The 22,891-nt window shown below is 49.9% G+C and overlaps 1 protein-coding gene across 6 annotated transcripts in view; it reads left to right on the plus strand.

Moving 5' to 3' along the window:
- zmiz1a (zinc finger, MIZ-type containing 1a) overlaps nt 1-22,891 on the plus strand; it is a 60,634-nt gene that overhangs the window by 24,633 nt on the left and 13,110 nt on the right. For 5 of the 6 annotated variants that reach the window (XM_067236322.1, XM_067236320.1, XM_067236323.1 and 2 more), the window contains 3 exons: nt 7,781-7,899; nt 10,792-10,905; nt 12,673-12,778. In XM_067236322.1, the coding sequence (XP_067092423.1) occupies nt 7,831-7,899; nt 10,792-10,905; nt 12,673-12,778 (289 nt within the window). In that variant the 5' untranslated portion in view covers nt 7,781-7,830. Of the gene's footprint in view, nt 1-7,780; nt 7,900-10,791; nt 10,906-12,672; nt 12,779-12,799; nt 12,902-22,891 lie in introns of those variants that run through there. The other variant, XM_067236326.1, reaches the window with a different exon arrangement.

The following is a 22,891-nucleotide window of genomic DNA, read 5'->3' on the forward strand; positions in this document are numbered from 1 at the left end:
TCATTCTCCTTCCTCTCAGAGGCAGGGTAGGATTTCCATGACACACTGTCAGTTTAACATCAACCCCAGGATTAGGAACATAACCAGCCTCTCCAGAGAGACCTCTGATTGTTTATTTACGTGTGTGTGTGCGCGTGTGTGTGTGGCCTGCAGCACTCACTGAATCCCAACTCCATGCTCAGAACATTGTTTTGACAGCCGCGAGTGATTAAAGAAATTAAAGTAATTGCTCATGTCATTGTCATGTAAATAGTAGCACTTATCCTACTCACTTAGCCACTCTCTCTGCCCCGGAAAGCTCTGGTGCATCCTTAGGTGTCACCATTATGAAGCGCCTGTGTTGGATGGGTTTAAGGCATTATCGGGCATTAGCACCATGTTGATTATTGATATCAGGAGAATGGATCCACATAAAGTGTTATGTGGAACAGAGCATGTCTGGATGCCGAGCTCTCATTGGCTGTTAGGGGCTAGTGGTCAGGGCTGTTTGTGTCGCCCGGCTGGCTGGTTGTGAGGCTGGTTGCCTTGGCTGGCTGGTTGGCTGTAGATCTTGGCGATTCATGTCACATTGTAATTGGTTTACCTGCTCCCTGTGTGTCTGTGTCTGAGAGGAGCAAAACAAATTACCCAGAGATGACCCTTCCCACACACACACACGCATCTCTCCCCGCCCTGCCCCACTCCTTTCTCTTTTTCTCTCTCTCCTGCAGAACATGCATGTTCTGTGTCTGTGTTGAGGATAAGCTGAGAGTTTGGCAGTGTCCCAGTGTATGCTGACTCTCCCTCTTTAAATACGTACACGCTCGCGCACACACACACACACGGATAGATGGACGCATGCACCACACATACAAATGATCTCTATTCATTAAAGCACTAAGGATATAGATGTTTTTCCTCTTTCGTTCTCTCTCTCTCTCTCTCTCTCTCTCTCTCTCTCTCTCTCTCTCTCTCTCTCTCTCTCTCTCTCTCTCTCTCTCGCTCAAACTGCATTAAAGCCCACGAGTGTTGAGCGAACGGACACACGCGCCACGCACACGCGCGCACAAAGGATCTCCAGCGTAGTACAGTGCCGCACCAAAGGGTCGTCGCTAGCGCCAGGTACGGCAGGTGTAGCTCAAATCCGCAGTGAAAAGCCCAGAGTGTGGTGGGCTGCCCTCCGCGCTGGCTAGGCCACGAGCAGACTGGGGGGTCTGTCCAATGCAGCAGTGGCGTCGTTACTCCATTAGGCTGTTCCATTTTCACCGCCGAGTACGTTTGGTATGCCGTCGTCAGGTCCACTGGCTGTCGGGTGTCTACACACACGCTCGCGCGCTCACACGTGCACACACACACACTTCAGCCGTCAGCCTACACCCCCCCCCCCTCATAAGCCTCTCCGTCGAGGCTATCCGGTGGTTAACTGGGTTGTCATCTCCATGAGCACTTAATGCCGTGACTGTATTCGTCGTACGGCCTCCCTCCCGCTCCGCTCGCTATCCAGCTATTAACTCAAGCTCCGAGTTCGACCCGGGAATCTGGTGGGCTGGCCTGGAGAGTCACCACAGAGTCCAGGCTTCTTTCCTGACCAGCGCCGACTCTGTGCTGAAGGGAAACGGCTGTGGGTGTATCCAGCTCGGGGTCAGGAGGCCACAGTACACCTCTGGGCTCTGGTAATGTAGTTATGAGAGGCAGAGCAGAGCAGACACTCTGGCCCCAGAACTGGAAGGAGCTGTCTGGTGTCATTACCCTTGACGGCTTGCCAATGAAAAAAACACGCACGCACGCGCACAGTGTTCGGCGCAACGAAAGAGAAAAGCATTTTTGTGCGTGGGCTACGTGCGTGTTTTTGTGTTTGTGCGTCTGTGTGTGTACCAGTACAGTTGTGATTTCTGGTTGGACCGAGCGGTTTATTTGGCCAATGAGATTGATCCTGTGGAAGATCAGACGAGGAGAGCAAACCGTCTCAGCAGGAGCCTCCACACAGAGGAAGAGGACGGGCCGTCGCCGAGTTTCGACTCCAGAACCACTCTTGTCGGGAGATTCCTGCGTCCCCCGTTCGGCCGCCCCGACGCGCCTGCCGCCGTTTCCGAGAAGCCCCCCCCCCCCGATTCAGGCGCAGCGCGCGAAAGGCCCCCCCCCACACGTCCTTTAGCGCGGGCGGAACGAGACGCGTTCCCTCCATCCCCGGCCTCTCGCTCGCACGCGCTCCTGCGGGCTTGCGGAGGGGGGGGTTGTTGTAGTTGGTTTGGGGGGGGGGGGGAGTGATTGCATTTGGGTCAGCAGTTTTTAGGCCGCTGAAACCGAAGGACATGGAATTTCGCAGCTTACCCGTCCAGCGATCGCAGGCTGCCGGACTGCGAGCTAACAGTCCAGCTGGAGCCGAGCCCACGAGGTTGGCTTCTCACCGACCCGTCAGCCTGAGCTGTCGATCACCTCCTCGCCCTCGCCGTCTCCTTCTGCTGCCTACGTGAGCGCGTTCAAGCCGGAGAGACCGCGTGTACGTTGCTCTTCATCCCGGCTGGCCTCGGGGAGACTACCCCAGTACCCAGGCCTCATCTGTCCACCAATGACCTGGTTTTGAGTGTCGCACACTAAATGGGTTGACAACATGAGCAACATTGGCCTGTATTGTGTTCCAGCCTTACAGCGTGGGTCGTCATCTCTGCAGAATCACATGAGGGATGGAATCTTGCCTTTTCGTGACTGCAGAAAGTAGGGTGCAGGAGCACACACAGTCTTCCTGCGCTGGTATTTATAGTCGAGAGACTGGAACATTCTATGGAATAAGGGATTCATTCAACATCATGTGAGGCTCGGCTCAAGTACTGTTCCAACTCACGAGTGACCTGATTTAGTAACTCATGGATAGATACGGCCTGTCCCATTCACAGAGGTGCCAGCAAGGGCAGCTTAACTGACTCCTGCACGTTCTTCTGGATTTGCACAGATACGCTCGCACTCGCACTTGTATGCAAACACACACAAATACAGGCACACGCAAATACACAGAGACGAATGCACACACTCTTACACACACAGACAAATACTCTGTCTCTCTCTCCCCCTCTCTCTCTCCCCCCCCCCCCCTCTCTCTCTCTCTCTCTCTCTCTCTCTCTCTCTCTCTGTCTCTCTCTCACAAGCACAAACACACACGTTGTACACCATACATGCATCAGGGCACCCTCCCTCACGCACAAAAACACCCCGGATACCGGTCAGTCCCCGGTTGACCTTTAGTCCTGGGCACATTCTGGCCTGTTATATAGCAGGTCGTGGCGGAATGAGCGTTCTAGTCCATGGATATCTGGTGGCACATATCTGTCACGCTCCACACCGAGGCACCATATTTATAGACAGGCGGGCGGCTCACACGGTCTGCTATAGCAGCTGTTTGCGTCGCGTTGCTCGCGTAGCCGTCCGCGTCAGCGGCGGCCGTCGCGTCAGGCGACGAGGTAAACAAACGGCGGAGTGGGCATTTCCGTCGGCCCCACAAGCGACGGCGCAGCGCCGAGAGGGAGAAGGGGGAGCTGGCGAAACGGGTGGAAAGGAACCCCGCGTCTGAGAGGGCGCGGGGGGGGGGGGGGGGGGGGGGGAGGAAAGCGTGTTCCCGCCTCTAGTGGACAGAGGGAATATGACGCACGCACGGGCAACATCAGCCCACGGACAGAAAAACGGAGGGAGAAAAGAGAGAGGAAAAGAGAACGGGGGGGGGGGGGGGGGGTTGGCAGGGAGGGAAAGAGGCCAGCTCGACTGAGTGCTCTTGATTGGCCTGTTTGAAAACACATGAACGGCAGAGAGTGAGCGTGCGTGCATGCGGGGAGAGGGGGGGGGGTGAGAGAGAAAGCCGTGTGTGAGAGGGGGAGAGAGAGAGAGGTGGGGGCATGCATGTGTGTGCGTGAGAGAGGAAGAGAGAGAGAGAGAGTCACTGCTGTGGGAGCGTGTCTTGCTGTGCCGTGCCGCCCTGCAGCCCAAACCACATTAGAGCAAATGAATCCATTCCACCTTCCGTTATGGCAGCTCCCTCACAGGATGGGGGGGAAGTAAGGATGGAGGGAGGGGGATAAGAAAGGAGAGGGAGGAGGGAGGGAGCATGGCAGGGTGCAGATGAAGGGCTGGAAAGAAAAGGAGAGAGGAAATGGGAGAGGGGAGAGAAGTGAGTGGGTGGGGCGTTGCGAGTGGCCAGAGCTGGTGTTTGGGAGGTGGGGGGAGGAGGATGAGCGGAGGAGAAAAGGACCAGAGCGGCGGCCCTGGCGGCTGTTGTTCTCTGCCTTGCCCGCCCCTCCTCAGCCTTCATCCCCGTGTACCGCTTCTTGTCCCTCGACGGGACGGCCCCGTGTGCGCGGGGGCACCCGCTCGCGTGCATGTGATTATGAAGAGATCATTTGCCGTTTCACTCTCTTCTCTCTCTCTCTCTCTCTCTCTCTCTCTCTCTCTCTCTCTCTCTCTCTCTCTCTCTCTCTCTCTCTCTCTATCTCTCCTGTGGCCGCGGCCTAGCCTGCCCCTTCTGACACACCCCAGCGCTTTTCCTATTACTCTGCTTTTGTTTCAGAGTGCTCATGTCTTGCGGGGGCACCCCCTCCTCCACACACACACACACACACAGACACACACACCGCTAGCCTCACTCCAGAGGATGGTTCCGGAAGCGGTGCTGCTGTTTGTGCTTTGTTACCTTGCTATGATTCATATCATGCCCTCCCACTGCTGTTTTAAGGCTTGTAATATGCACGGCGTAATTGGTTGTGTAATCCCTGCCTCGCACCTCGAGTAAGACGAGCCAGGCGGACCTGATGAGGTTGTCTAGGATGTGGTTTCCTGAGTAGTGACTGCTCCTCAGTACAGCAAGATTGCGTCTGTGCTAGTAGTTGGAAGAAAACAAAAATACAGTATCTACAATATCATGTGACTACCTGAGTCCGACGCCATGAACGTTCCCGTAAGAGAACGTGTTCTAGCAGCTTCTTTAATCATTTAACTTCAGCGGACGAGCTGGAAGAGGTTTTTTTTTGCTATCTGTGATCTGATGGCAGATTCATCTGCGATGTTTTTGATACGGAGGGCGGTGGGAGCCTGGTTTTCACTGAGGTATTTTATCTGTTACGTAAGGACAGCCCCGGGGGTGAGGACAGAGCTGGGTGGGAGATGAGTGCCGCGCATTCGCCCGGACGCTGGAGCAGACTCGCCGCTGCCCCGTCTAGCACGGCCCAGACCAGCATGCTGCAGCAGGCCGGCAGCAAACCAGCCATTCAGCCAGCTGCAGTCATCCATCCAGCAAGCCAGTCAACAAGCCAGCCAGTCAGCCAGCTACATTCATCCATCCCACTAGCCAGTCGACCACCTAGCCAGGCAGTTAGTCAAACAGCCAGTCAGCTGGCTACACTCATTCATCCAGCTAGCCAGGCAGTCAACCAGTCAGAAAACCAACGACATTCATCCATCCAGCGAGCCAGGCAGTCAGTCAACCAGCCAGTCAGCCAGCTACATTCATCCATAAAGCTAGCCAGTCAGCCACCTAGCCAGCCAGTCAGTCCACCACCGCATGCTCAAATCTGCTTTCCCCCTTTCGACACGGAGGCTCCTGCTTTTGAACAGCCAACAAAAGCGAGCCCTCGTCTCTCCCCCTTTTCTCATTGGTCTTAGCTGGAGGTGTGAGGGGCAGCGGGGGGGTTGCAGGGGAAACGGTTAATCAATAGCTACAAGGTCAGGCAGCATGCAGACAGACAGGCAGACAGACAGACAGACAGACAGACAGACAGACAGACAGACAGGCAGGCAGGCAGGCAGGCAGGCAGGCAGGCGGTAGTGGTCTGGATGGTGCCCTGTTAGTGGTCTACAGGGCCGCTTGGCTGTGCTGAGGGATTTGTAGCGCTTGTAAAGGCTTTAAGGAGCCTCAGTAGAATTGAGTGCTGTGTGGCAGCAGGTCTGGGTAGTGGGAGAGAGAGACCCCTACTGGTATCTGTCAGTACTAGCAACTTACTGGGATGGTATCACATCCCATTCCATTAATGAAGTTGTGTCATTTTGGGGTTTTCCCCCAGATTTGTGTCGACTGTTTAGAAGTGTGTACTGTTTAGGAAACCACTGAAGTAGGCTATAAGCCAAGCCCATTCCTCTCAGTACATTAGACACAGTGCACACCTTGTTCTGATGTGTTGATTGACAGACTTGTGCCAAAGTATGTCTTTCGTTTTTTTTTCAAGAGCCTTCTTGAAAGTGTAACACGTTAATTTGACACAATGCGCACCCTGTTCTGATGTGTTGATTGACAGACTTGTGCCAAAGTATGTCTTTCTTTTTTTTTTTCTTCAATAGCCTTCTTGAAAGTGTAACACGTTAATCACTTTTAACTTTTATTTCAAGCTATTCTACCCTTGTAATTCCTAATCTTTCTGGATTAGTAAAACACTCCAAAATGTTCTAAGATAAGCCTTCCTTTGAAGTTTTTACCTGTGATCCTAACAAATGAATTCACGAAACTGAAGCATTTCAAGCCTTTTTGGCTGTGTTTAATGTGTCTCCATCTGAGGGGCGAGATGAGCTCCATTATCCCTGAAAGCTCCTAACATGGTTGGCTGAGCTGTATCGTTCTTCCAGGCCTTTCTCTCTTCCCTCTCTCTGTCACCTCCCCCTCTGTCTCTCCTTTCAACCCCCCCCCCTTTTTTTCTTCTCCCCGTCTTGCTCCTTCCATCCCACCTTCCTTTTCCCTCCCTCCCTCCCTCCCTCCCTCCCTCCCTCCCTCCCTCCCTCCCTCCCTCCCTCCCTCCCTCCCTCCCTCCCTCCCTCGCTCTCTCCCCCTGTTTCTGTCCATCTCAGCGGGGGCCCATAGCGGGGGTACTTGGTCAGCTCTCAGCAGACTTCCACAGGTTTGGCTTCCTCAGTGCTGTGCAGAGGATTTTCACTTCCTACTTTGTGTGAGGGAATCTGTGCACGCGATGGAGATGGACTTGACTTGCGACCAGACACCCTGCCGCTTGTCCACCTGTTGATCCATTGGCGTGTCTCCTCAGTGCTCCGGGGGGGAAATGAATGAGCCCTTGAGAGACACAGAGAGAAATACGCAGAGAGAGATACGCAGAGAGAGACACACAGAGAGAGACACACAGAGAGAGACACACACAGAGAGAGACACACACAGAGAGAGACACACACAGAGAGACACAAACAGAGAGACACACACAGAGAGACACACACAGAGAGAGACACACACAGAGAGACACACACACACAGAGAGAGACACACACACACAGAGAGAGACACACAGAGAGACACACAGAGAGAGACACAGAGAGAGACACACACACACACACAGAGACACACACAGAGAGACAAAGCCACAGAGACACACACACTCAGAAACACACACGAAGAGAAAGAGAAGGCAAGCGTTTTGAAGACTTTTTAAATGAACTTTAAAATAGAGATAATGGGCCCTGTGATGTCAACAGTGGTGTGTTGGATCCAGTAGTTGTGAGAAACAAGCTCATGTAGCCCAACAGGAGATGACCAACATCCATGGTCTCGGTTTCCTTTTAGGTGTGGCTGAGTTGTGCTGATGAAATGTGTCTACAGCTGTTTTACCAAGCAATTCCCCTGAGCTGCAGAAGAATGTTACCAGAATAAGACGAGAGGTGCCCTTTTGTCTCCGAGACCCAAAGGAGTGACTGTGCTTCTCACAATGTTGTCACCCGTGCTGTCACCTGTCAAACCGCTTTCTCCAAGTGACACAGCGGGCGCCCGAGTGCTTCAAACCACCCCTAACCGGCCCTGTCTCTCTCTGTCCCCCCCCCCCCCCCCCCAGAGTCGAGCACCTTGATGGCGTCCAGATAAAGAGAGGAAGCCGTCGCCAAGATGAACACGCTGCCGTCGATGGACCGGCACATTCAGCAGACCAACGACAGGCTGCTGTGCATCAAACAGGTGAGAGACCTCACGGACCCCCGACGAGACACCAGGGTGGTGAGGGAGGGAGGGAGGGAGGGGGTCGATCGAGAGACGGTGGGGGATGAAGGGAGGGAGAGGGACTGAGTTGGAAGGGGAAATGGAGAGAGAGGTAGAGAGGGGATGGAGCAAAATGGAGAGCGAGGAAGGGAGAGTGAGAGGGTGAGAGAGTGAGAGTGTGTGAGAGAGAGAGAGAAAGAAAGAAAGAAAGAAAGAAAGAAAGAAAGAAAGAAAGAGAGGAAAAGAGTAGGGGCCGAACTCCTCTCCAGCTGTTCTTTCTCTCTTCTCCCCGGCCATCACCACCTTATATGGACATCTGCTAGTCTGGCCATTAGCTGCAGACAGATCATATTTCACTGAGTCTGAGTCTAAGAGAGAGAGAGAGAAGTAGAGAGAGACAGAAAGACGCTGAAAAAAAAAAGAAATAAACTGCTCTTGAGAAACTAGTGACTGCGGAGAACTCTCCTGTCTTAGCTCCCTTGTTATTGTTCAGAGCAGGAGCAGACAATCTCACTTAGTATAAGGAAACTACAGAACCGAAACACACACTCTCTCTCACACACACACACACACACACACACACACACACACACACACACACACACACACACACACACACACACACACACACACACACACAGACAGACTACCACATGCCACTGCTTTTGAATAGCAGCTTTTCACAGAGGTTTTGACTCTCTGTTTGTTTGTGGGTGTGACATTGTCATTGTCTGCCAACAGCTCCATCTGAGAGCATTTCAGGGTACTCTGTTAGTCTTTGGCTGAAAGGGGAAAGACATATCCTCTTTTCTGACATATCCTGCTCATCCACCCATGTGTCAATCTCTGCCCCATTCAAGCTGACCAGCCATTCCTTCACACAGTGCTCCCTTGCAAACAGATGTTATTCACCGGAACATTCCGCCAATAGAGATACTCAATCTGGTACTTTCTACACATGTGAAACTTGATGTCTTCTCTGGCAGACTGGGCCAGGTCACCCTCCAGAGATACGTTACGATGTGTAACTACCCAAATCAGGTTTTTCCTTTTTTTTGGGGGGGGGGGGGGGGGGGGGTGAGTCTGATAAACGAGGGCCGGGTCCTGTATCATTCAAGCAGCTACTGGAGAGCCCTGGCTGGGGTCAACCCTCCCATTGGGCAGGAGGGCAGGAGGTGAGACCGAGGGTGGCTGGAAAAGTCCCTCTTACTGTGAGGTGGCTGACACCTCTCAACTGCCGCTCACACACACCGTCCTAAACAGTAAACACACACACACCTATCCCTAACCCTATCCAGTCCTGGCCCCAGTGTCTAGTTATTTCCCTCCTGCTGGCTCTCCCTCACCAGGCTCCAGCTTGTTAGACGGGCTAAGTGAAAACCACAGCAGTGGCTTCTCTGAGGAACAAGTGCGTCTCCAGACAGACAGGCCTCTCTGTGATTTCACACCCGTAGGAGGGGGATAGGACTCCTATCATCCTGCAGTAATGCTATTATATCAATCATCTAAGAGGGTTCTCTGCCCCTCCGTTCATCTAGCCGCCACCCCTCCTCTCCTTCTCTCCTTTACCTTTCCATCTCTCCCTCTCAATCATCCCCCCCCCCTCTCTCTAGCTCTCTCTCTCTCTGTGTTTCAGAGAGCGAGAGTCCACAGCTGCTTCCACAATCGCTAATCTTCACATTACAAAAGATGAGTCATTGAAGACTGCTCTCTGAGCTCATGATATCGTTGGTGTACTCAAGGCCTTTCTCTGTGGGCGGACACTAAGACTACCGGAGCTGCGCACAGCCAGAAACGCACACACACATACATACACAGGACGGGCCGTGATTGCCGGCTCGCTCCTATAACAAGTCTTTGTCAGGCTCTGGCAAAGCCTCCCATTCAAACGCTCACCTCTGCTGCCCCCTAAAGACAATGCCCCCTTACCTTCCCCTCTAAAGAGGCACAAAACCCAGACTCTGCTGCCCAGATGAGAATAATAAACGTTTTTTAAGTAGGCTCAATCTCCTCGGCTGAGCGAGCCTCAACTCTGAGCCATTTTCGAAATCATTAACCTCGCGCGGGGAGGAGAGGGAGCTCGCTTTAAGGCATCCCATTGTGTCCCGCGAGGCTGAGTAGTTCTCCGAAACGGAGGGGACGAAAGGAGAAGAAAGGTTTCAGACGTTCGGTGAGAGGAGGTTGTAGGGGGGGGGGGGGGGGGCAGCTATCCGATGTGGTCCGGGTCTGTACACACAAAGCTGGTGGGGCCAAGAGACTAGGATCGGGCGTGTGGGGAGATGGTGGGCGCTGTGTGGGAGGTTGGGGGCGGGGGGGGAGGGAGTGATTGGCATTGTCAGACTGTGGCGCAGCATGGCGGCTGAGTCTTTCAGGACTGCGGCGGAGTCCAATTGTGAAACAGGCAGCGGATGAGAGGGTGGTTGGAGGATTAGGTAACCACAGGGGTGGAATTAAGGGTTAGCGATTTGGGGAGGGGGTGGCTGTTGCCAGGAGACACCAAGGAGGAACACCGACTTCATTGTTGTGGAGGTGGGTTCTGGTACCCACAATGCAGCAGGGGCCCTGACTAGACGTGATTGGAAGGGAGTGAATGTCTTCACAGGGTTTTTTCCAGACACAAGAGGGTTCATCAATGGGGACAATGGGGGAGATGAGAAGGGTGTATGCCTGGGTAGATATTTCTATGGCTTCACAAATCATACTTACATTTCGACTTGTCATTTTCAACAGACACTTTGGTCTGGAGCAAGTGAACTGACTATACATACCGGCCATTCTCAGTCAATCCTTCTGTTAAAGCATCATTTGTGCTTCAGTATATTTCAGATTCACTGTTTCACATTCTAACCCCCAGTTTTTCTGCCTCGACAGCACTTACAGAACCCGGCTAACTTCCACACGGCCGCCACAGAGCTCCTGGACTGGTGTGGGGACCCCAGAGCTTTCCAGAGACCCTTTGAGCAGAGCCTCATGGGATGCCTGACGGTACGTAGATGTCCCTGTTGCCTTGACGTCAGGGCCTCCAGCTACTTTCTGGTCTGGTCCTAGTTTACAGATTGTATGACGCAATCTGGGGGGGGGGGGGGACACATGCACCACGTGAGCACAGCTAGCTGTTAGCGTAACCCACGGAGATCTGCAGCAGCTGCTCAGGTCGTCAGGGGCCAGCGACAGAGGTTAAAGCCCCAGACACACTTTGCACGCACACACACACACACACACACTTAGACTGGAACACAGACACAGACGCAGTTAAACAAGGCCCTAGGCAGCCAGTCACCCCTGGCCACCCCTTCTCTGTTCCACTGTAACTGCTCATTGATCTGGGCAAGAGGCCAGAGTCCTGCAAACAAGCCCCAGGTGGAGGAGAGCACAAACACGAGGGGACACACACACACACACACACTTACACAGGCGCACTCACACAAGCACACGTGTGGGCAGGAACACACGCACGTTACACAGACACACACAAAACACACACAGAGCAACTGCTGTCCGGATTCTAAGTAGAGATCAGTCTTTAAGAATTGTCTTTAACTGGAGTGCTGGCGCGTGTAAACAGCCCAAATGCTCATTAATGTGTAAATCAGAATGAAAGCTTCTTACCGGCTGACAAAGAGCCATAGGATTGAACCCCCCTCTGAGTTCTCTCCTAGCATGGGGTCGTTCCATCAGCCGAGTGGTTTGATCAGCCTGAAAGAACAAATGACTTCTTATCAGGAGAATTAGCGACTGTTTCTCAGCTCCACGTCCTCTCAGCTCGCTGGGCTTTTGTTGTCGGTGTCATTCCTAGCTCAGTCTAAACTGCGACTTCAGTATGTGGTATTCCGGAAACGCATACGTTCCCAGATATGTGCTCCAACACACTCACTGAAAGACACATTTGACATGCAGCTTCTTTTCCCCCGGCAACTGTGGCACAGCCTTTACGCTGTGTCCTATAACTAATATCACTAGAAGGTGCCCCGACCTGACCTTGTTAAAGGTAATGTGTGTTTAGGGTCAGTGGAGTCGTACTCTGTTGGCAGATACAACCAGAGGGCTTCCCCCCTTTTAATAGTGATTTACTGTCTCCTGATGGCTGTTGGCTTTCACTTAACATCCCCCTTAACCGATCGTCAGAGTTCGGAAGGCGTCTAATAAAGCTGAACCGCTGTTTGGAGTCGTAAACACAGAAGCATTGTTAATGCCTTTGCTGCCTGAGCCAGGGCATTCCCCTGGCTACTGGGGACCGTGGGGCTCCAGAAGGGGTTGTCCCTGGCAGACCTGCAGACTAACCGTCGGTCCTCCTCTGGATCCGGGGGGCAGAATCAAGCACTCCTGATGAGAACGTGTGTGTGATCAGTGGTCAAAAATGCCAATACCCAGCCTGCTTGACCGCGAAGAGTTGTCTGTCCAGTCGGCGTTCGATTGGGATAGACATTTTCTCGTCGGTCTGCCTCTGAAATTGAACCGACCCCAAGACATGGTCTGCCGGGTTAGACAGATGTGATTTGGAGAATGTTTTCACTGGTGCACATGCCGGGGAGGATTGGTCTCTTCTGATGATCAACAGCTTAATCACTCAATGTTTAGACGTGTGTACTTTCGGTGCTGACATACGTGCAAAATCATTTCTCACTGGTCGCTAATTGCCACTGCCGTTTCTACCTGTCTCTCTCTCTCCTGTGTCTCTCTCGCCCCTTTCTGCCTCACCATCTCTCTCTTTATCTCTCTCACTCACTCACACTCACTCTTTCTTTTCCTCAGGTGGTGAGCCGTGTTGCAGCCCAGCAGGGCTATGACCTGGACCTGGGCTACAGGCTCCTGGCTGTGTGTGCTGCCAACAGGGACAAGTTCACCCCCAAGTCTGCAGGTAAGCACACACACTCCCCGCTGTCTAGGGAATGGTCTGTACAGCTGAGACGTGGACACGGCCCTCTAGAGGGGCTTCCTGTAACTTACTAGATGACTATCACTGTAGCGTCTCACTAATGTGGTAAGTACGTTCTCATTGGTCAGTCATCCATTCAAGGCTCTTGCATTGGTCGCTTTGTACGGTCTCCTGTGTTTTGCTCATGTCTGCTCTGGGATGTACAGTATGTTCGGACATCGCACGGATCACCCAGAGTGCATGATAATTACATGTATTTTTAGCCGCCATTACACTTGAATGTGCCATCGAGAAGATGGTAGTCCAGATGGCATCCTCACCCAAACTGTCCACTCAACTGTCTCATCCCACACACACACACACACAAACACAGCGGTTCAGTAATGCTTTCCTCAGACGCCGACCTCCTCAAATCCAATTCCTTCAATCTATACCCACTCAGTACCAGCCAATCCTGACCGGTTCTTGTACATTTGTCAGAGTGAGTCCGGGCCGAGCGAGACGGATGACTGGACTGATGAGGTGGTCTGTGTTGAAGTGTGCGGAACCTTCCGCTTCCCAAAGACCTGACAAAGCCGCAGCCCGTCACCGCTGCATTAGATGGGTGGGCCGGGGAGAGCGAGCGAGAACGCATTTCAGTGGGAACAATCTATTTCTTGTTCTCGCCGGGGGTGAAGGGGGGAAACGGCGGTCTTCTCAACACGGCAATATTTCACTTCATCCAAGTTGATATTTTCTTGAGATCGTATTTGCTTTTATTTGCAGCTGATCCTCTTGTTGGTATGGACCTAAAGTTGATGGACGGACGTCTGGATTAATGGGCTTTTTCTCTGGCCCGCTGTCTGCTGCTAGTGTAATCTGATAGAGGGCCAGGCCTCAGGTCGGCTCTCTGGTTCTGGATGACGGTCAGCAGCGTCTCCAGACACGCTGATGGCCCTGGGATCTAATTGAGTGGTCTGCAGAGCCCTCTGTGTTTCTGGGGGGGGGGGGGGGGGGAGCTGGTCTTCTACAGAGAGGAAGGGGAGATGAGGGGGTGGAGGTTGGCTTCCCGTGGGGGGGAGGGGTGAACGTAGACATGGAGGCCGATGTGACTCAGACTCAGGGGTGATTTGACCCAGAGAACATACGTCTTGCTTGGGTTTCAAGGGCGTCTGTGCGTAGAGCCAGACTGGAGTACGACGGAAATAGAACAGACGCGTGCGTTTTGTGTGCGCGCGCACACATCAAAACACACACGTTACAGTTGTGCACTTCCAAGCACGGGGCACACACAAACACACAAGACCACCAGTCAGACAGAGGACCCATTAAGGCCACTCTTTCCTGTAGACTTCAGACAGGATGTGCAGGCTCCTTCCCTAGCCTATCCCATGCTGGTGGGGGGGTGTGTGTGGGTGTGTGTGCGCACGTGTGTCTCTACTGTGAAGTGCAGCCCGAGCACAATCTTCTGACAGCCAGCATGGCGACAGAGGGCCGCATATCTGACACCCGAGCCCCCAGACGAGGGGGGAGTCTGGGATCCACACAGGGCTGGAACGGGGGAAGGGCCTGGTGCTCCTGATCTATCACATGATCTCTCACTATAGGTTCTATAGTATTGAAAATCAGTGCCCACCAACTCCACGCTTGTCGTTTTGTTGTGAAATCTACATTTGGATCGCACAGATACACAGGAAATTTTAGCGGATGATCAAATACGAGCCCGTGACTCATCACGAAAACCCCACCAATTAGTCATTGAATGACACCCCCCACGCACTCCATGGATTGATATTTGAGTGAGTGTGTTTCAAATTCTTCAGCACCAGGTTAGAGGGCTAGATAAACCGTCTGGTGACTTATCAGTGTGACTGGGGTATTAACATACTGACAGCTAATCTGTGATCAGCTGGTGAAGGGACTTAGCCAAGCGCTAGCAATAGACCAGTTAGCATGACCAGTCTACTACTGTGGTTCATATATCCAAGTCTGCTTCTAACAAGCAAGGTGGGTTCATTTTTTATACTTGATATGGATTGAAATAGTACAACATTGTACTGGATTCATGGTAAGGTTAACTTTGATTGAATTATACCAGTTTCCTGTATTGTCATCTAACCTGAAAGTGATTTTAGGAGCTTAGCATTGGAGTTAGCATTGCTGAATCTGCAGCATCGGTAGCTTTGTATACAGTATAGCAGCTTTGATATACTGTATCCAGACTGAAGGGTTTGGGGCAATTGTGTTTCAAGCTATTCAGAAAGTGAGTTCGACTCAAGTACATCACTTACCTATGTTGAATTATAAAATGTATTTTTCAGTGTCAATTATAAATTGCACCTGACCTCTGCAGCCAAAGTTAACTACTGCAGTAGCCATGAAACATGATGTTCTCCTGTAGTTAGGGCGTGGTTAATGTAGCGTCTGAGCTGACATGCAGGCTGTTTACAGGGTGTTAAGCGGGCACCCTGCTGCCTGGTTCATTAGATAATGGTTACTGGAGCCTTAATCCTACTGGCCTACTGGAGAAGACTGTCAGGTGGTGACTGGGCCACTATCAAATCCAACAAACTGCACAGTGAGATCAGTTAGGCTGGGTTATACACTGCAGCCATCACTATACTACTGTAATCGCCTCATTAGCAGGGGCTTCCAGTACTTCAGCTACTTCATCAACAGTTCGCCATTCGCCAAACTTAATAAATGCTATTGTGCCCTGCTCTCAAAGACTTTATTACTGGCTGTCAGCCAGCCAATAAAACCCCCAAAAAGAAACGACTGTTCCCAGGAAGTAGTCGAAGATCAACCTGTCCCCTCTTATCTGGAGGATTTGCACACTTACACTGGGTTTAAAAAAAAACGAATTAGGATCCATCACATTGACATGCCAGACCTTACCTCTCGGCGTCCTGAAGTCTTCTCAATTCTCTTGTTTCTCAGTTTTACACTCTGCTCGCATCCAAAGAGTTTGCTCAAGGAGGCCTCATGTCCTCTGACCTTCCTGAAGGTTGAAGGTGTAAATTGACTGTTAGATCAAAGTGTGACTCAAGAAAAAACTGGTAAAAGGTAGCAAATAGATGGATTCTATTATCCATTAGATGTAATTCTTTCATTTTTATTGAACCCCAGATTCAATTGGTGGATTAAATTCCCCGAATTCCATTCTGCAATCAATCTCTGGTGGTTTTTAAGATATTGACTATCCATTTATGTAAGTATGCATTGCTCCAAAAAATCTTTAGTGTTGTTAGCACAACACACTGTGACTTTGAAGTGCTCATGTGTGTGTGTGACAGATATCACTGTGATTCATTTCCTACCTCACAACAACACCTCAACCAGGGCACAGAATGCGCTGGAATGTCTCTCATTGGGTTTCAACTGTGAAAGTCAGCACTGTGGTGTCAGCAACACAGTTTCAACCAGCCACCCCACTAAACAGCAAGCAACTTAAAGCACAGCTGGTTCTGGAGTACGTTTGGCCAACGCTGTGTTAAGATATTGTAGGATTGGAAGGAAATGATGAGGAAGAGTGAAAATGGAATTCTGTCAAGCTGTGTGGCTATTGGTATGAAGTCAAATGACCCCCCTCCCCTTTTTATCGAACAACATAACGTTCCAGCGGGCCAATGGAACGCGGTCAGCTCACCGTAAATCAACTGAGCATGCTCAAGGGGCAATCTGGTGTTTCCCATCAGGAAAGCAACCAGTCCGCCTTGTCAACAGTGACGGATAACTTCCAGGGTGCGGCCATAACTCACACATGTCCCCATTCAAGCACGCGAATGCAGACAAACAGACACACGTTTTGTACACACAGCCACACATTTGAAACCGAAAGTGGGACTTCCCCATACTGACTACAGATCAGCAGATATCTCTCTCCTGTTTTCGGAAAAGCTGGACTTCCTCTCTCGTCAGCTTTTAAAAAATGCGTTTGATCTGCCTGCCTCTTTTTTTTGGCATCTTTCACTCAATCTCTCTTTCTCACTTTGAGTTGTGTTTCTCTGTACAGACATACTGTAGCATAAGGTGTAGGTAGTCATTCCTTTGTCACTGACCTAATCAACCTTACAGACTTTTATATTTAATTACTGCTGAGTAAGAGCAGCCTGCTGAATTATTAACGAGATGCACAGGTTATTTTTAGCGAGGTGGCCTCTCCTCTGACACTCTGCTAAGCTTTGCCTAAGATGATGAAACCACTTTGCAATCACAAAGTAAGTTTACGACTTCAAGCCTGCGAAGTGTATGTGTTTTTAAAGGGCATTTTCAGTAAATCCACATTTGATATGGCTACACTTTCAGTTGGCGGCTTATTAGGTTCTCAGTGAATAACATTTGGTGATTTCATAGTTCAGATGAAAAGTCAATGAGTTTTGATAAACCCACAGCTGATTCGGAGAACATCGCTGTCCAGATTCGCCCACCAGATTGGATCAGGCATACGTATATTCCCAGTTTGCCTGACCACACCACTACCACGTAGGGACCATATGCATTATGGCATTCTGAAAAGGTATGTAAGGTGTCTTTTACGGGGTCACCTGTTTGTGGTGACTCCCTCCCTCAGGTCAAGGAAGGTGTATTTTTCTTAATGGGCGGAAACGGCACTGATTGAATGTAACGTACACAGTGGGGTAAATACCGTGGAAGTGTAGGCCCATTGAGTGGCTGTCTTTTGTGGTTGATCCACTGTTGTCTGATGGGGTGGGGGGGATCATGGGGGCTCCGTCAGATTAGCTTTTTTTCTGGGAGGTCGGAATCCCCTCTCTGATATCTGTAATGACTTACCACTAGGCTGCTTTGGAATAGATTGATCTGCATGGGTCTGCCCCCCCCCTCTCTCCCTTCCCCCCTCTCCTCACTCGGATGTGCTGGACTCCAGCCAGGATACAGCCTGTCTAGCATGTTAAGATCCCGCCCATTTCTGCAAGTTTGCAATGTGAGCTGGCTTTCTTCTTTCCTTCCCTCTGGCAAAGTGGCTATTGCTCTGCTAGTGTGTGTGTGTGTGAGAGAGAGGAGAGAGAGAGAGAGAGAGAGAGAGAGAGAGAGAGAGAGAGAGAGAGAGAGAGAGAGAGAGAGAGAGAGAGAGAGTCTGTGCATATTTGTGACTGTACTTGTGTGTGTGGTGGGAGCTTCCGGGGATAGATCAGTGGATGTAAAGCTAGGATACATCAATAACAGCAAGACACCACAGAGGTAAGAAGTATGAGCATCACCTTCCTCTTTAACTCCCCCCCCCTCTCCATCTCTCTTTATCTCCTCTCTTTCTACACCTCCCTTCCTCATGCTCATCCTGTCTTTCCTACTCTCTCTGTCTCTCTTTCTGTCCCCCACCCCTGCTTTCTACCACCCCTCACCTCTCCTTCCCTCTTCTTCTGGTTGTCTCATGAGTTGGTTGGAGCCAGCAGCAGGTACAGCAGGAGCCCATTAGAACAGAGCTGCTCTTTCATTGGATGAGGCAGGGAATCCGGGAGTCTGCCTCTGAATAATTGATGTACATTGTGCAGACGCTGGACAGCGGAAGAAGACAGGGAGGGGTGAGAGAGAGAGGAAAAGATAAAAAGAGAGGGGGGGGGGGTGGAAGAGGAAATGAGAGAGACAGCAAAAAGAGAGCCTATGATAGGAGGAGTTACAGAGGAAAAGGAGATAGATCACAAACTAAAAGCTGGAGAGCAGCCTCTGGCCTCTGGTGGGACACAGGAGTGTTTTTGACACAAGTGTTTTTTTCCCCGCGCCATGAGGAGAATGAGATGAGACGTACTGGGACTTTGCTTGGCAGCGGGTAAGACCAAGGACTGTTGTTAGTTAAGAGTGCGTGTTTGTGTGCGTGCGTGCATACATGCACACCATGTGAGCACATGCGGCTTCTTACAGATGAACAATTCGATGAAGTATGTTTTGCAGCCTGAACAGGTGCACGTGTGTGTGTGTGTGTGTGTATGCATGCAGGCTGAATTATAGTCTTATTAGATCAGTGGCATGTCTTCCAAGTTGTTCTGCGGCAGTGCAAAGTGGGCTCAGTCCTGCTCGCCAGAGTGTAAGCGAGATCCATTTAGTGGTGGAACTTATCTGTGTGAGAGTGACTGCAGTCACACAGCACTCACCACTGCAACACCGCACATGGCCCGGCCAAATCAGCTGACCAGCTTGACCTACATGTTTCAGCCCCTCGCAGGGTCGGTCTGTGTGCGTATGTGTGTGTGTTTCTGTGACAAAGAGAGATGACCTATTTCAGTGACTGTATGTGGGCTCTTTAAGTATTTGAGCTGCGTGCCAGAGAGAGTGTCTCCCTGCCCTGTGAGTAAGTACAGTACAAGTAGGGTGGCGAAGGATGATGACACTGCAACTCTGTAAGAACACAGTGACAGGAAACATGTTTAGCTTATGTTCATAGGCCTATGGTTGAGAAGCCCAATAGCATTAAATCTCATCCTAGTGCTTAATCTGTCAGAGATTAATTCTAATTTAAGTAGGCTAAAGAAACGCTAGTGCAAAAGGCTAAATGTAGGCTAGTGAAGGTTAAAGGTAGGCTAGGAAAGAAAGGTAAATGTAGGCAAATAGAGTAAGCTGAAGGTAAGCCTACAGTCGGCTAGTCAAGTAGGCAAAAGGTAGGCTAGTATAGATAGTATAGTATAGATAAGGCTAAAGGTAGGCTAGTAGAGTATGATAGTAGGCTAATGGTACACTTGTCGAGGAAGCTAGTCGAGTAGGCAAAAGGTATGCTAGTAGAGTATGATAATGGGCTTATGGTATGCTTCTAGAGTATGATAGTCGAGTAGTCTAAAGGTAGGCTCATAGAGTATGCTAGTAGATAAGTCTGCAGGTAGGCTAGTATAGTATGCTAGTAGATAAGGCTAAAGGTAGGCTAGTAGAGTATGATAGTAGATAAGTCTGGAGGTAGGCTAGTATAGTATGCTAGTAGAGAAGGCTAAAGGTAGGCTAGTAGAGTATGATAGTAGATAAGTCTGGATGTAGGCTAGTATAGTATCCTAGTAGAGAAGGCTAAATGTAGGCTAGTAGAGTATGATAGTAGATAAGTCTGGAGGTAGGCTAGTATAGTATGCTAGTAGAGAAGGCTAAAGGTAGGCTAGTAGAGTATGATAGTATATAAGTCTGGATGTAGGCTAGTATAGTATGCTAGTAAAGGAGGCTAAAGGTAGGCTAGTAGAGTATGATAGGTGGCTAATGGTACACTTGTCGAGGAAGCTAGTCGAGTAGGCAAAAGGTAGGCTAGTAGAGTATGATAGTAGATACGTCTGGATGTAGGCTAGTATAGTATCCTAGTAGAGAAGGCTAAATGTAGGCTAGTAGAGTATGATAGTAGATACGTCTGGAGGTAGGCTAGTAGAGTATGATAGTAGGCTAATGGTACACTTGTCGAGGAAGCTAGTTGAGTAGGCAAAAGGTAGGCTAGTAGAGTATGATAATGGGCTAAAGGGAGGCTTCTAGAGGCTAGAACAAGGCTAAAGTGTCCATAAAGTGTAAACTTGTAATATTCAACATAACAAAGACAGTGCAGTTTGAAAGATGTGGAGCTGCATGATTTCCTGCCTCTCAACAGACTCTAACCGCCGCAACCACTAACATCCTCAACCTGTGGCCACATCTAGCCAGCCTACCCATTCCCTGCTTCCTCTTGTCTGCATATTCTCCAGCCAGCTCGCACTGTGTCTCCCACACATTTTGTGTTAGTTACATAGGTCTGTAAAATGAGGTAGTAGCAATGTTGTCAGACATGCCATTTTAACTTGAATATTTGTTCACAATGTCCCGCATCTCTCTGCCTTGTTCCTCTTGATGCTTCTTTACAGTGGGCAACCTCTTATGAATATGTATACATGGTTTTGTTGATCTAGTATTTACATCGAATGTTGCTTATATCAAGGTACATGTGTGCGCCATTAATACGATCAAGCTCACAAAGGTTGTTAGAATCTTGCTTAACACACTACCCCCCCCCAATACCACCACCAACACCACCCCTTTATTCCCTTCATTAATCTGCTACTGGTTATCTCAATATGGCTTTACAATATCACCTATTTTGAAGTGTATCTACAATGCTGTTCTTCTGTCCTTGGATCTCACCGGTAATGAGCAGTATGAGAGTGTGGAGGTTGAGGGAGGGAGCCTGTCTGTCTATAATTAGGTGTGTGATTTTCACAGGTTCCTCTTTATTGGTGTGAGGCTGAGGCGGAGAGAATGTCATCTTCAGCTTCCCTCACGCTGGTTAGCCCCTATTCAGACTGGTGCTTTCCCACCTAACAAGCAGCTTTCCCGCTTCTGTAAATCTAGTTGAGGCACTCTATCAATAATGTTGTCTATGTGTGTGCACATGGAAATACCTCATGCCGTGATTAGGGTGAGAGGGACATGGTGTAGCAGGCTTATGGGTTGGCGATGGTAAATACCAGTGGTGTGACAGTGGAAAAGATGATGGTGATGTGCTTTTGTGTCACAGTGCTGTGAAATCGCCGTGGTGTATACGTGAAGGCCTTAAACCAAGGTCTGGTTGAACAAGGCACAGGTGTATATTCACTGTTCATCTTGGGGGTTCCTCGTAGCGGCTCACCGTTTCACACCTACTAAGCTTCTTTCATGTTTAATAGTCTTTTATAATGTTCTCATGTTCTCCAAGATAGGCCAGTGTCAGAAGCTACATCCAGTAGCATTGGACACACTTTCTCGCCATGGATTTTGTGATATCTGTTGAATAAGACCATGTCTTCTGTGATTGGACATACAAGAAGTGCCATTCACTTAAAGGCTTTTGAGATATTTGATCCGTATTTCATCCACATCTCATCACCATGGTTTAGGCACCGAACACAAGGGGGCTTACCAAAGTTCTTCTTTATTCTGTTCAAATAAATAAAGTAGAGAAGACAACCGAACACATTTAGAGATAGGGTGCTTGGAAGTGTACTGCACACGACGGGTACGTGAAATAGATCTTGTGCTGTTTTCCTGCGTTTGTTTCTATTTCCTGACTGTCTGTTACATCTTGCCACAGTCCAACCACAGTGGACATGAAGTAGAAGCGGCAGACGGCTTCTCTAACTCTGCTTCTGTTGCTGCATTTGTTGTGGTGCTCATGCTTACCTCTATTAACCCCTCGCCCGAGTAAAATGTGTAATTTGAACCCCCACAGAAACCAGCACCTGCAGGAGATGTCAGACTGACTCAGGTAGCTACTTTCCCTTCTGTGCTTCGGCATCCTCCAGCTTGTGACCACATCCTGGGGTACCTTCCCCCCCCCCTCCTCCATCCCCACCCGCCCTCCAACCACGGTCCCCCTCCACTCCTCTCCTCTAGTCTCCTCCGTCACCGTCCATCAGTGCTGCACTGTCTGAATTTTGGGGGGTTTATTTGTTTGAAACCCAAAAATGAAATAACAGTTGGTGCGGTAATTTAGCCATAGACAAAAGTTGCTGCATTTGTTTTAAGAAACATTGCTGGTTTTCCACACAGTGCAGCTTTGATTGAATCGAAACTGGAGTCATGGAGCGCTAACCTGATTGGATGTGCTCCTGGCTGAGCAGAGCAGAGGTTGGCTGAATGGAGTGGGAGGTCGGAGATATCATTGGCTGCTAAATGGTTTCCATTACACTTTTGCAGAAGCATGGCTTTTTTTTTCTCCATCCCCTTCCATATTTCTTCTTTTGCATACATTTTAATGCGCGCACAGTATACCGTCTAGAACTTTTCAGACCTTGGCTCATGTTTTTTTTAAATCAAAAAGTTTCTGTCCTTTCACACATTGTCTGAGAAGGCTTCTAATACAGTATTCATGCCCTGAGAGTGTATTGTACTGTACAGTTTCATAGTATTTCTGGTTTGTGTGTTTTATCCCACCTGGGCTGGAATGCATGTTTGGTGTGTCCGTTTCGAGCTTTCAGAGAGGAAAAGGCTCATGTTGTATCAGAGGCTATCCAGCGTCTATGTTCTCATCGTCCTGTTTCCTATGTGTTGACTCACAGTATGTGGTTCTCAATATATAATGTACAGTATTTTCTTTTCGATGTCGGACGAAAATAATGTAATGTTTGAACTTTGAATCGTATCCCCTTGGAACAATCATGTGGCCTCTCACATGGTCACGCACAAAGT

Source organism: Osmerus mordax, chromosome 5, assembly GCF_038355195.1.
Source record: "Osmerus mordax isolate fOsmMor3 chromosome 5, fOsmMor3.pri, whole genome shotgun sequence".
In the NCBI taxonomy this organism is placed as follows: domain Eukaryota; kingdom Metazoa; phylum Chordata; class Actinopteri; order Osmeriformes; family Osmeridae; genus Osmerus; species Osmerus mordax.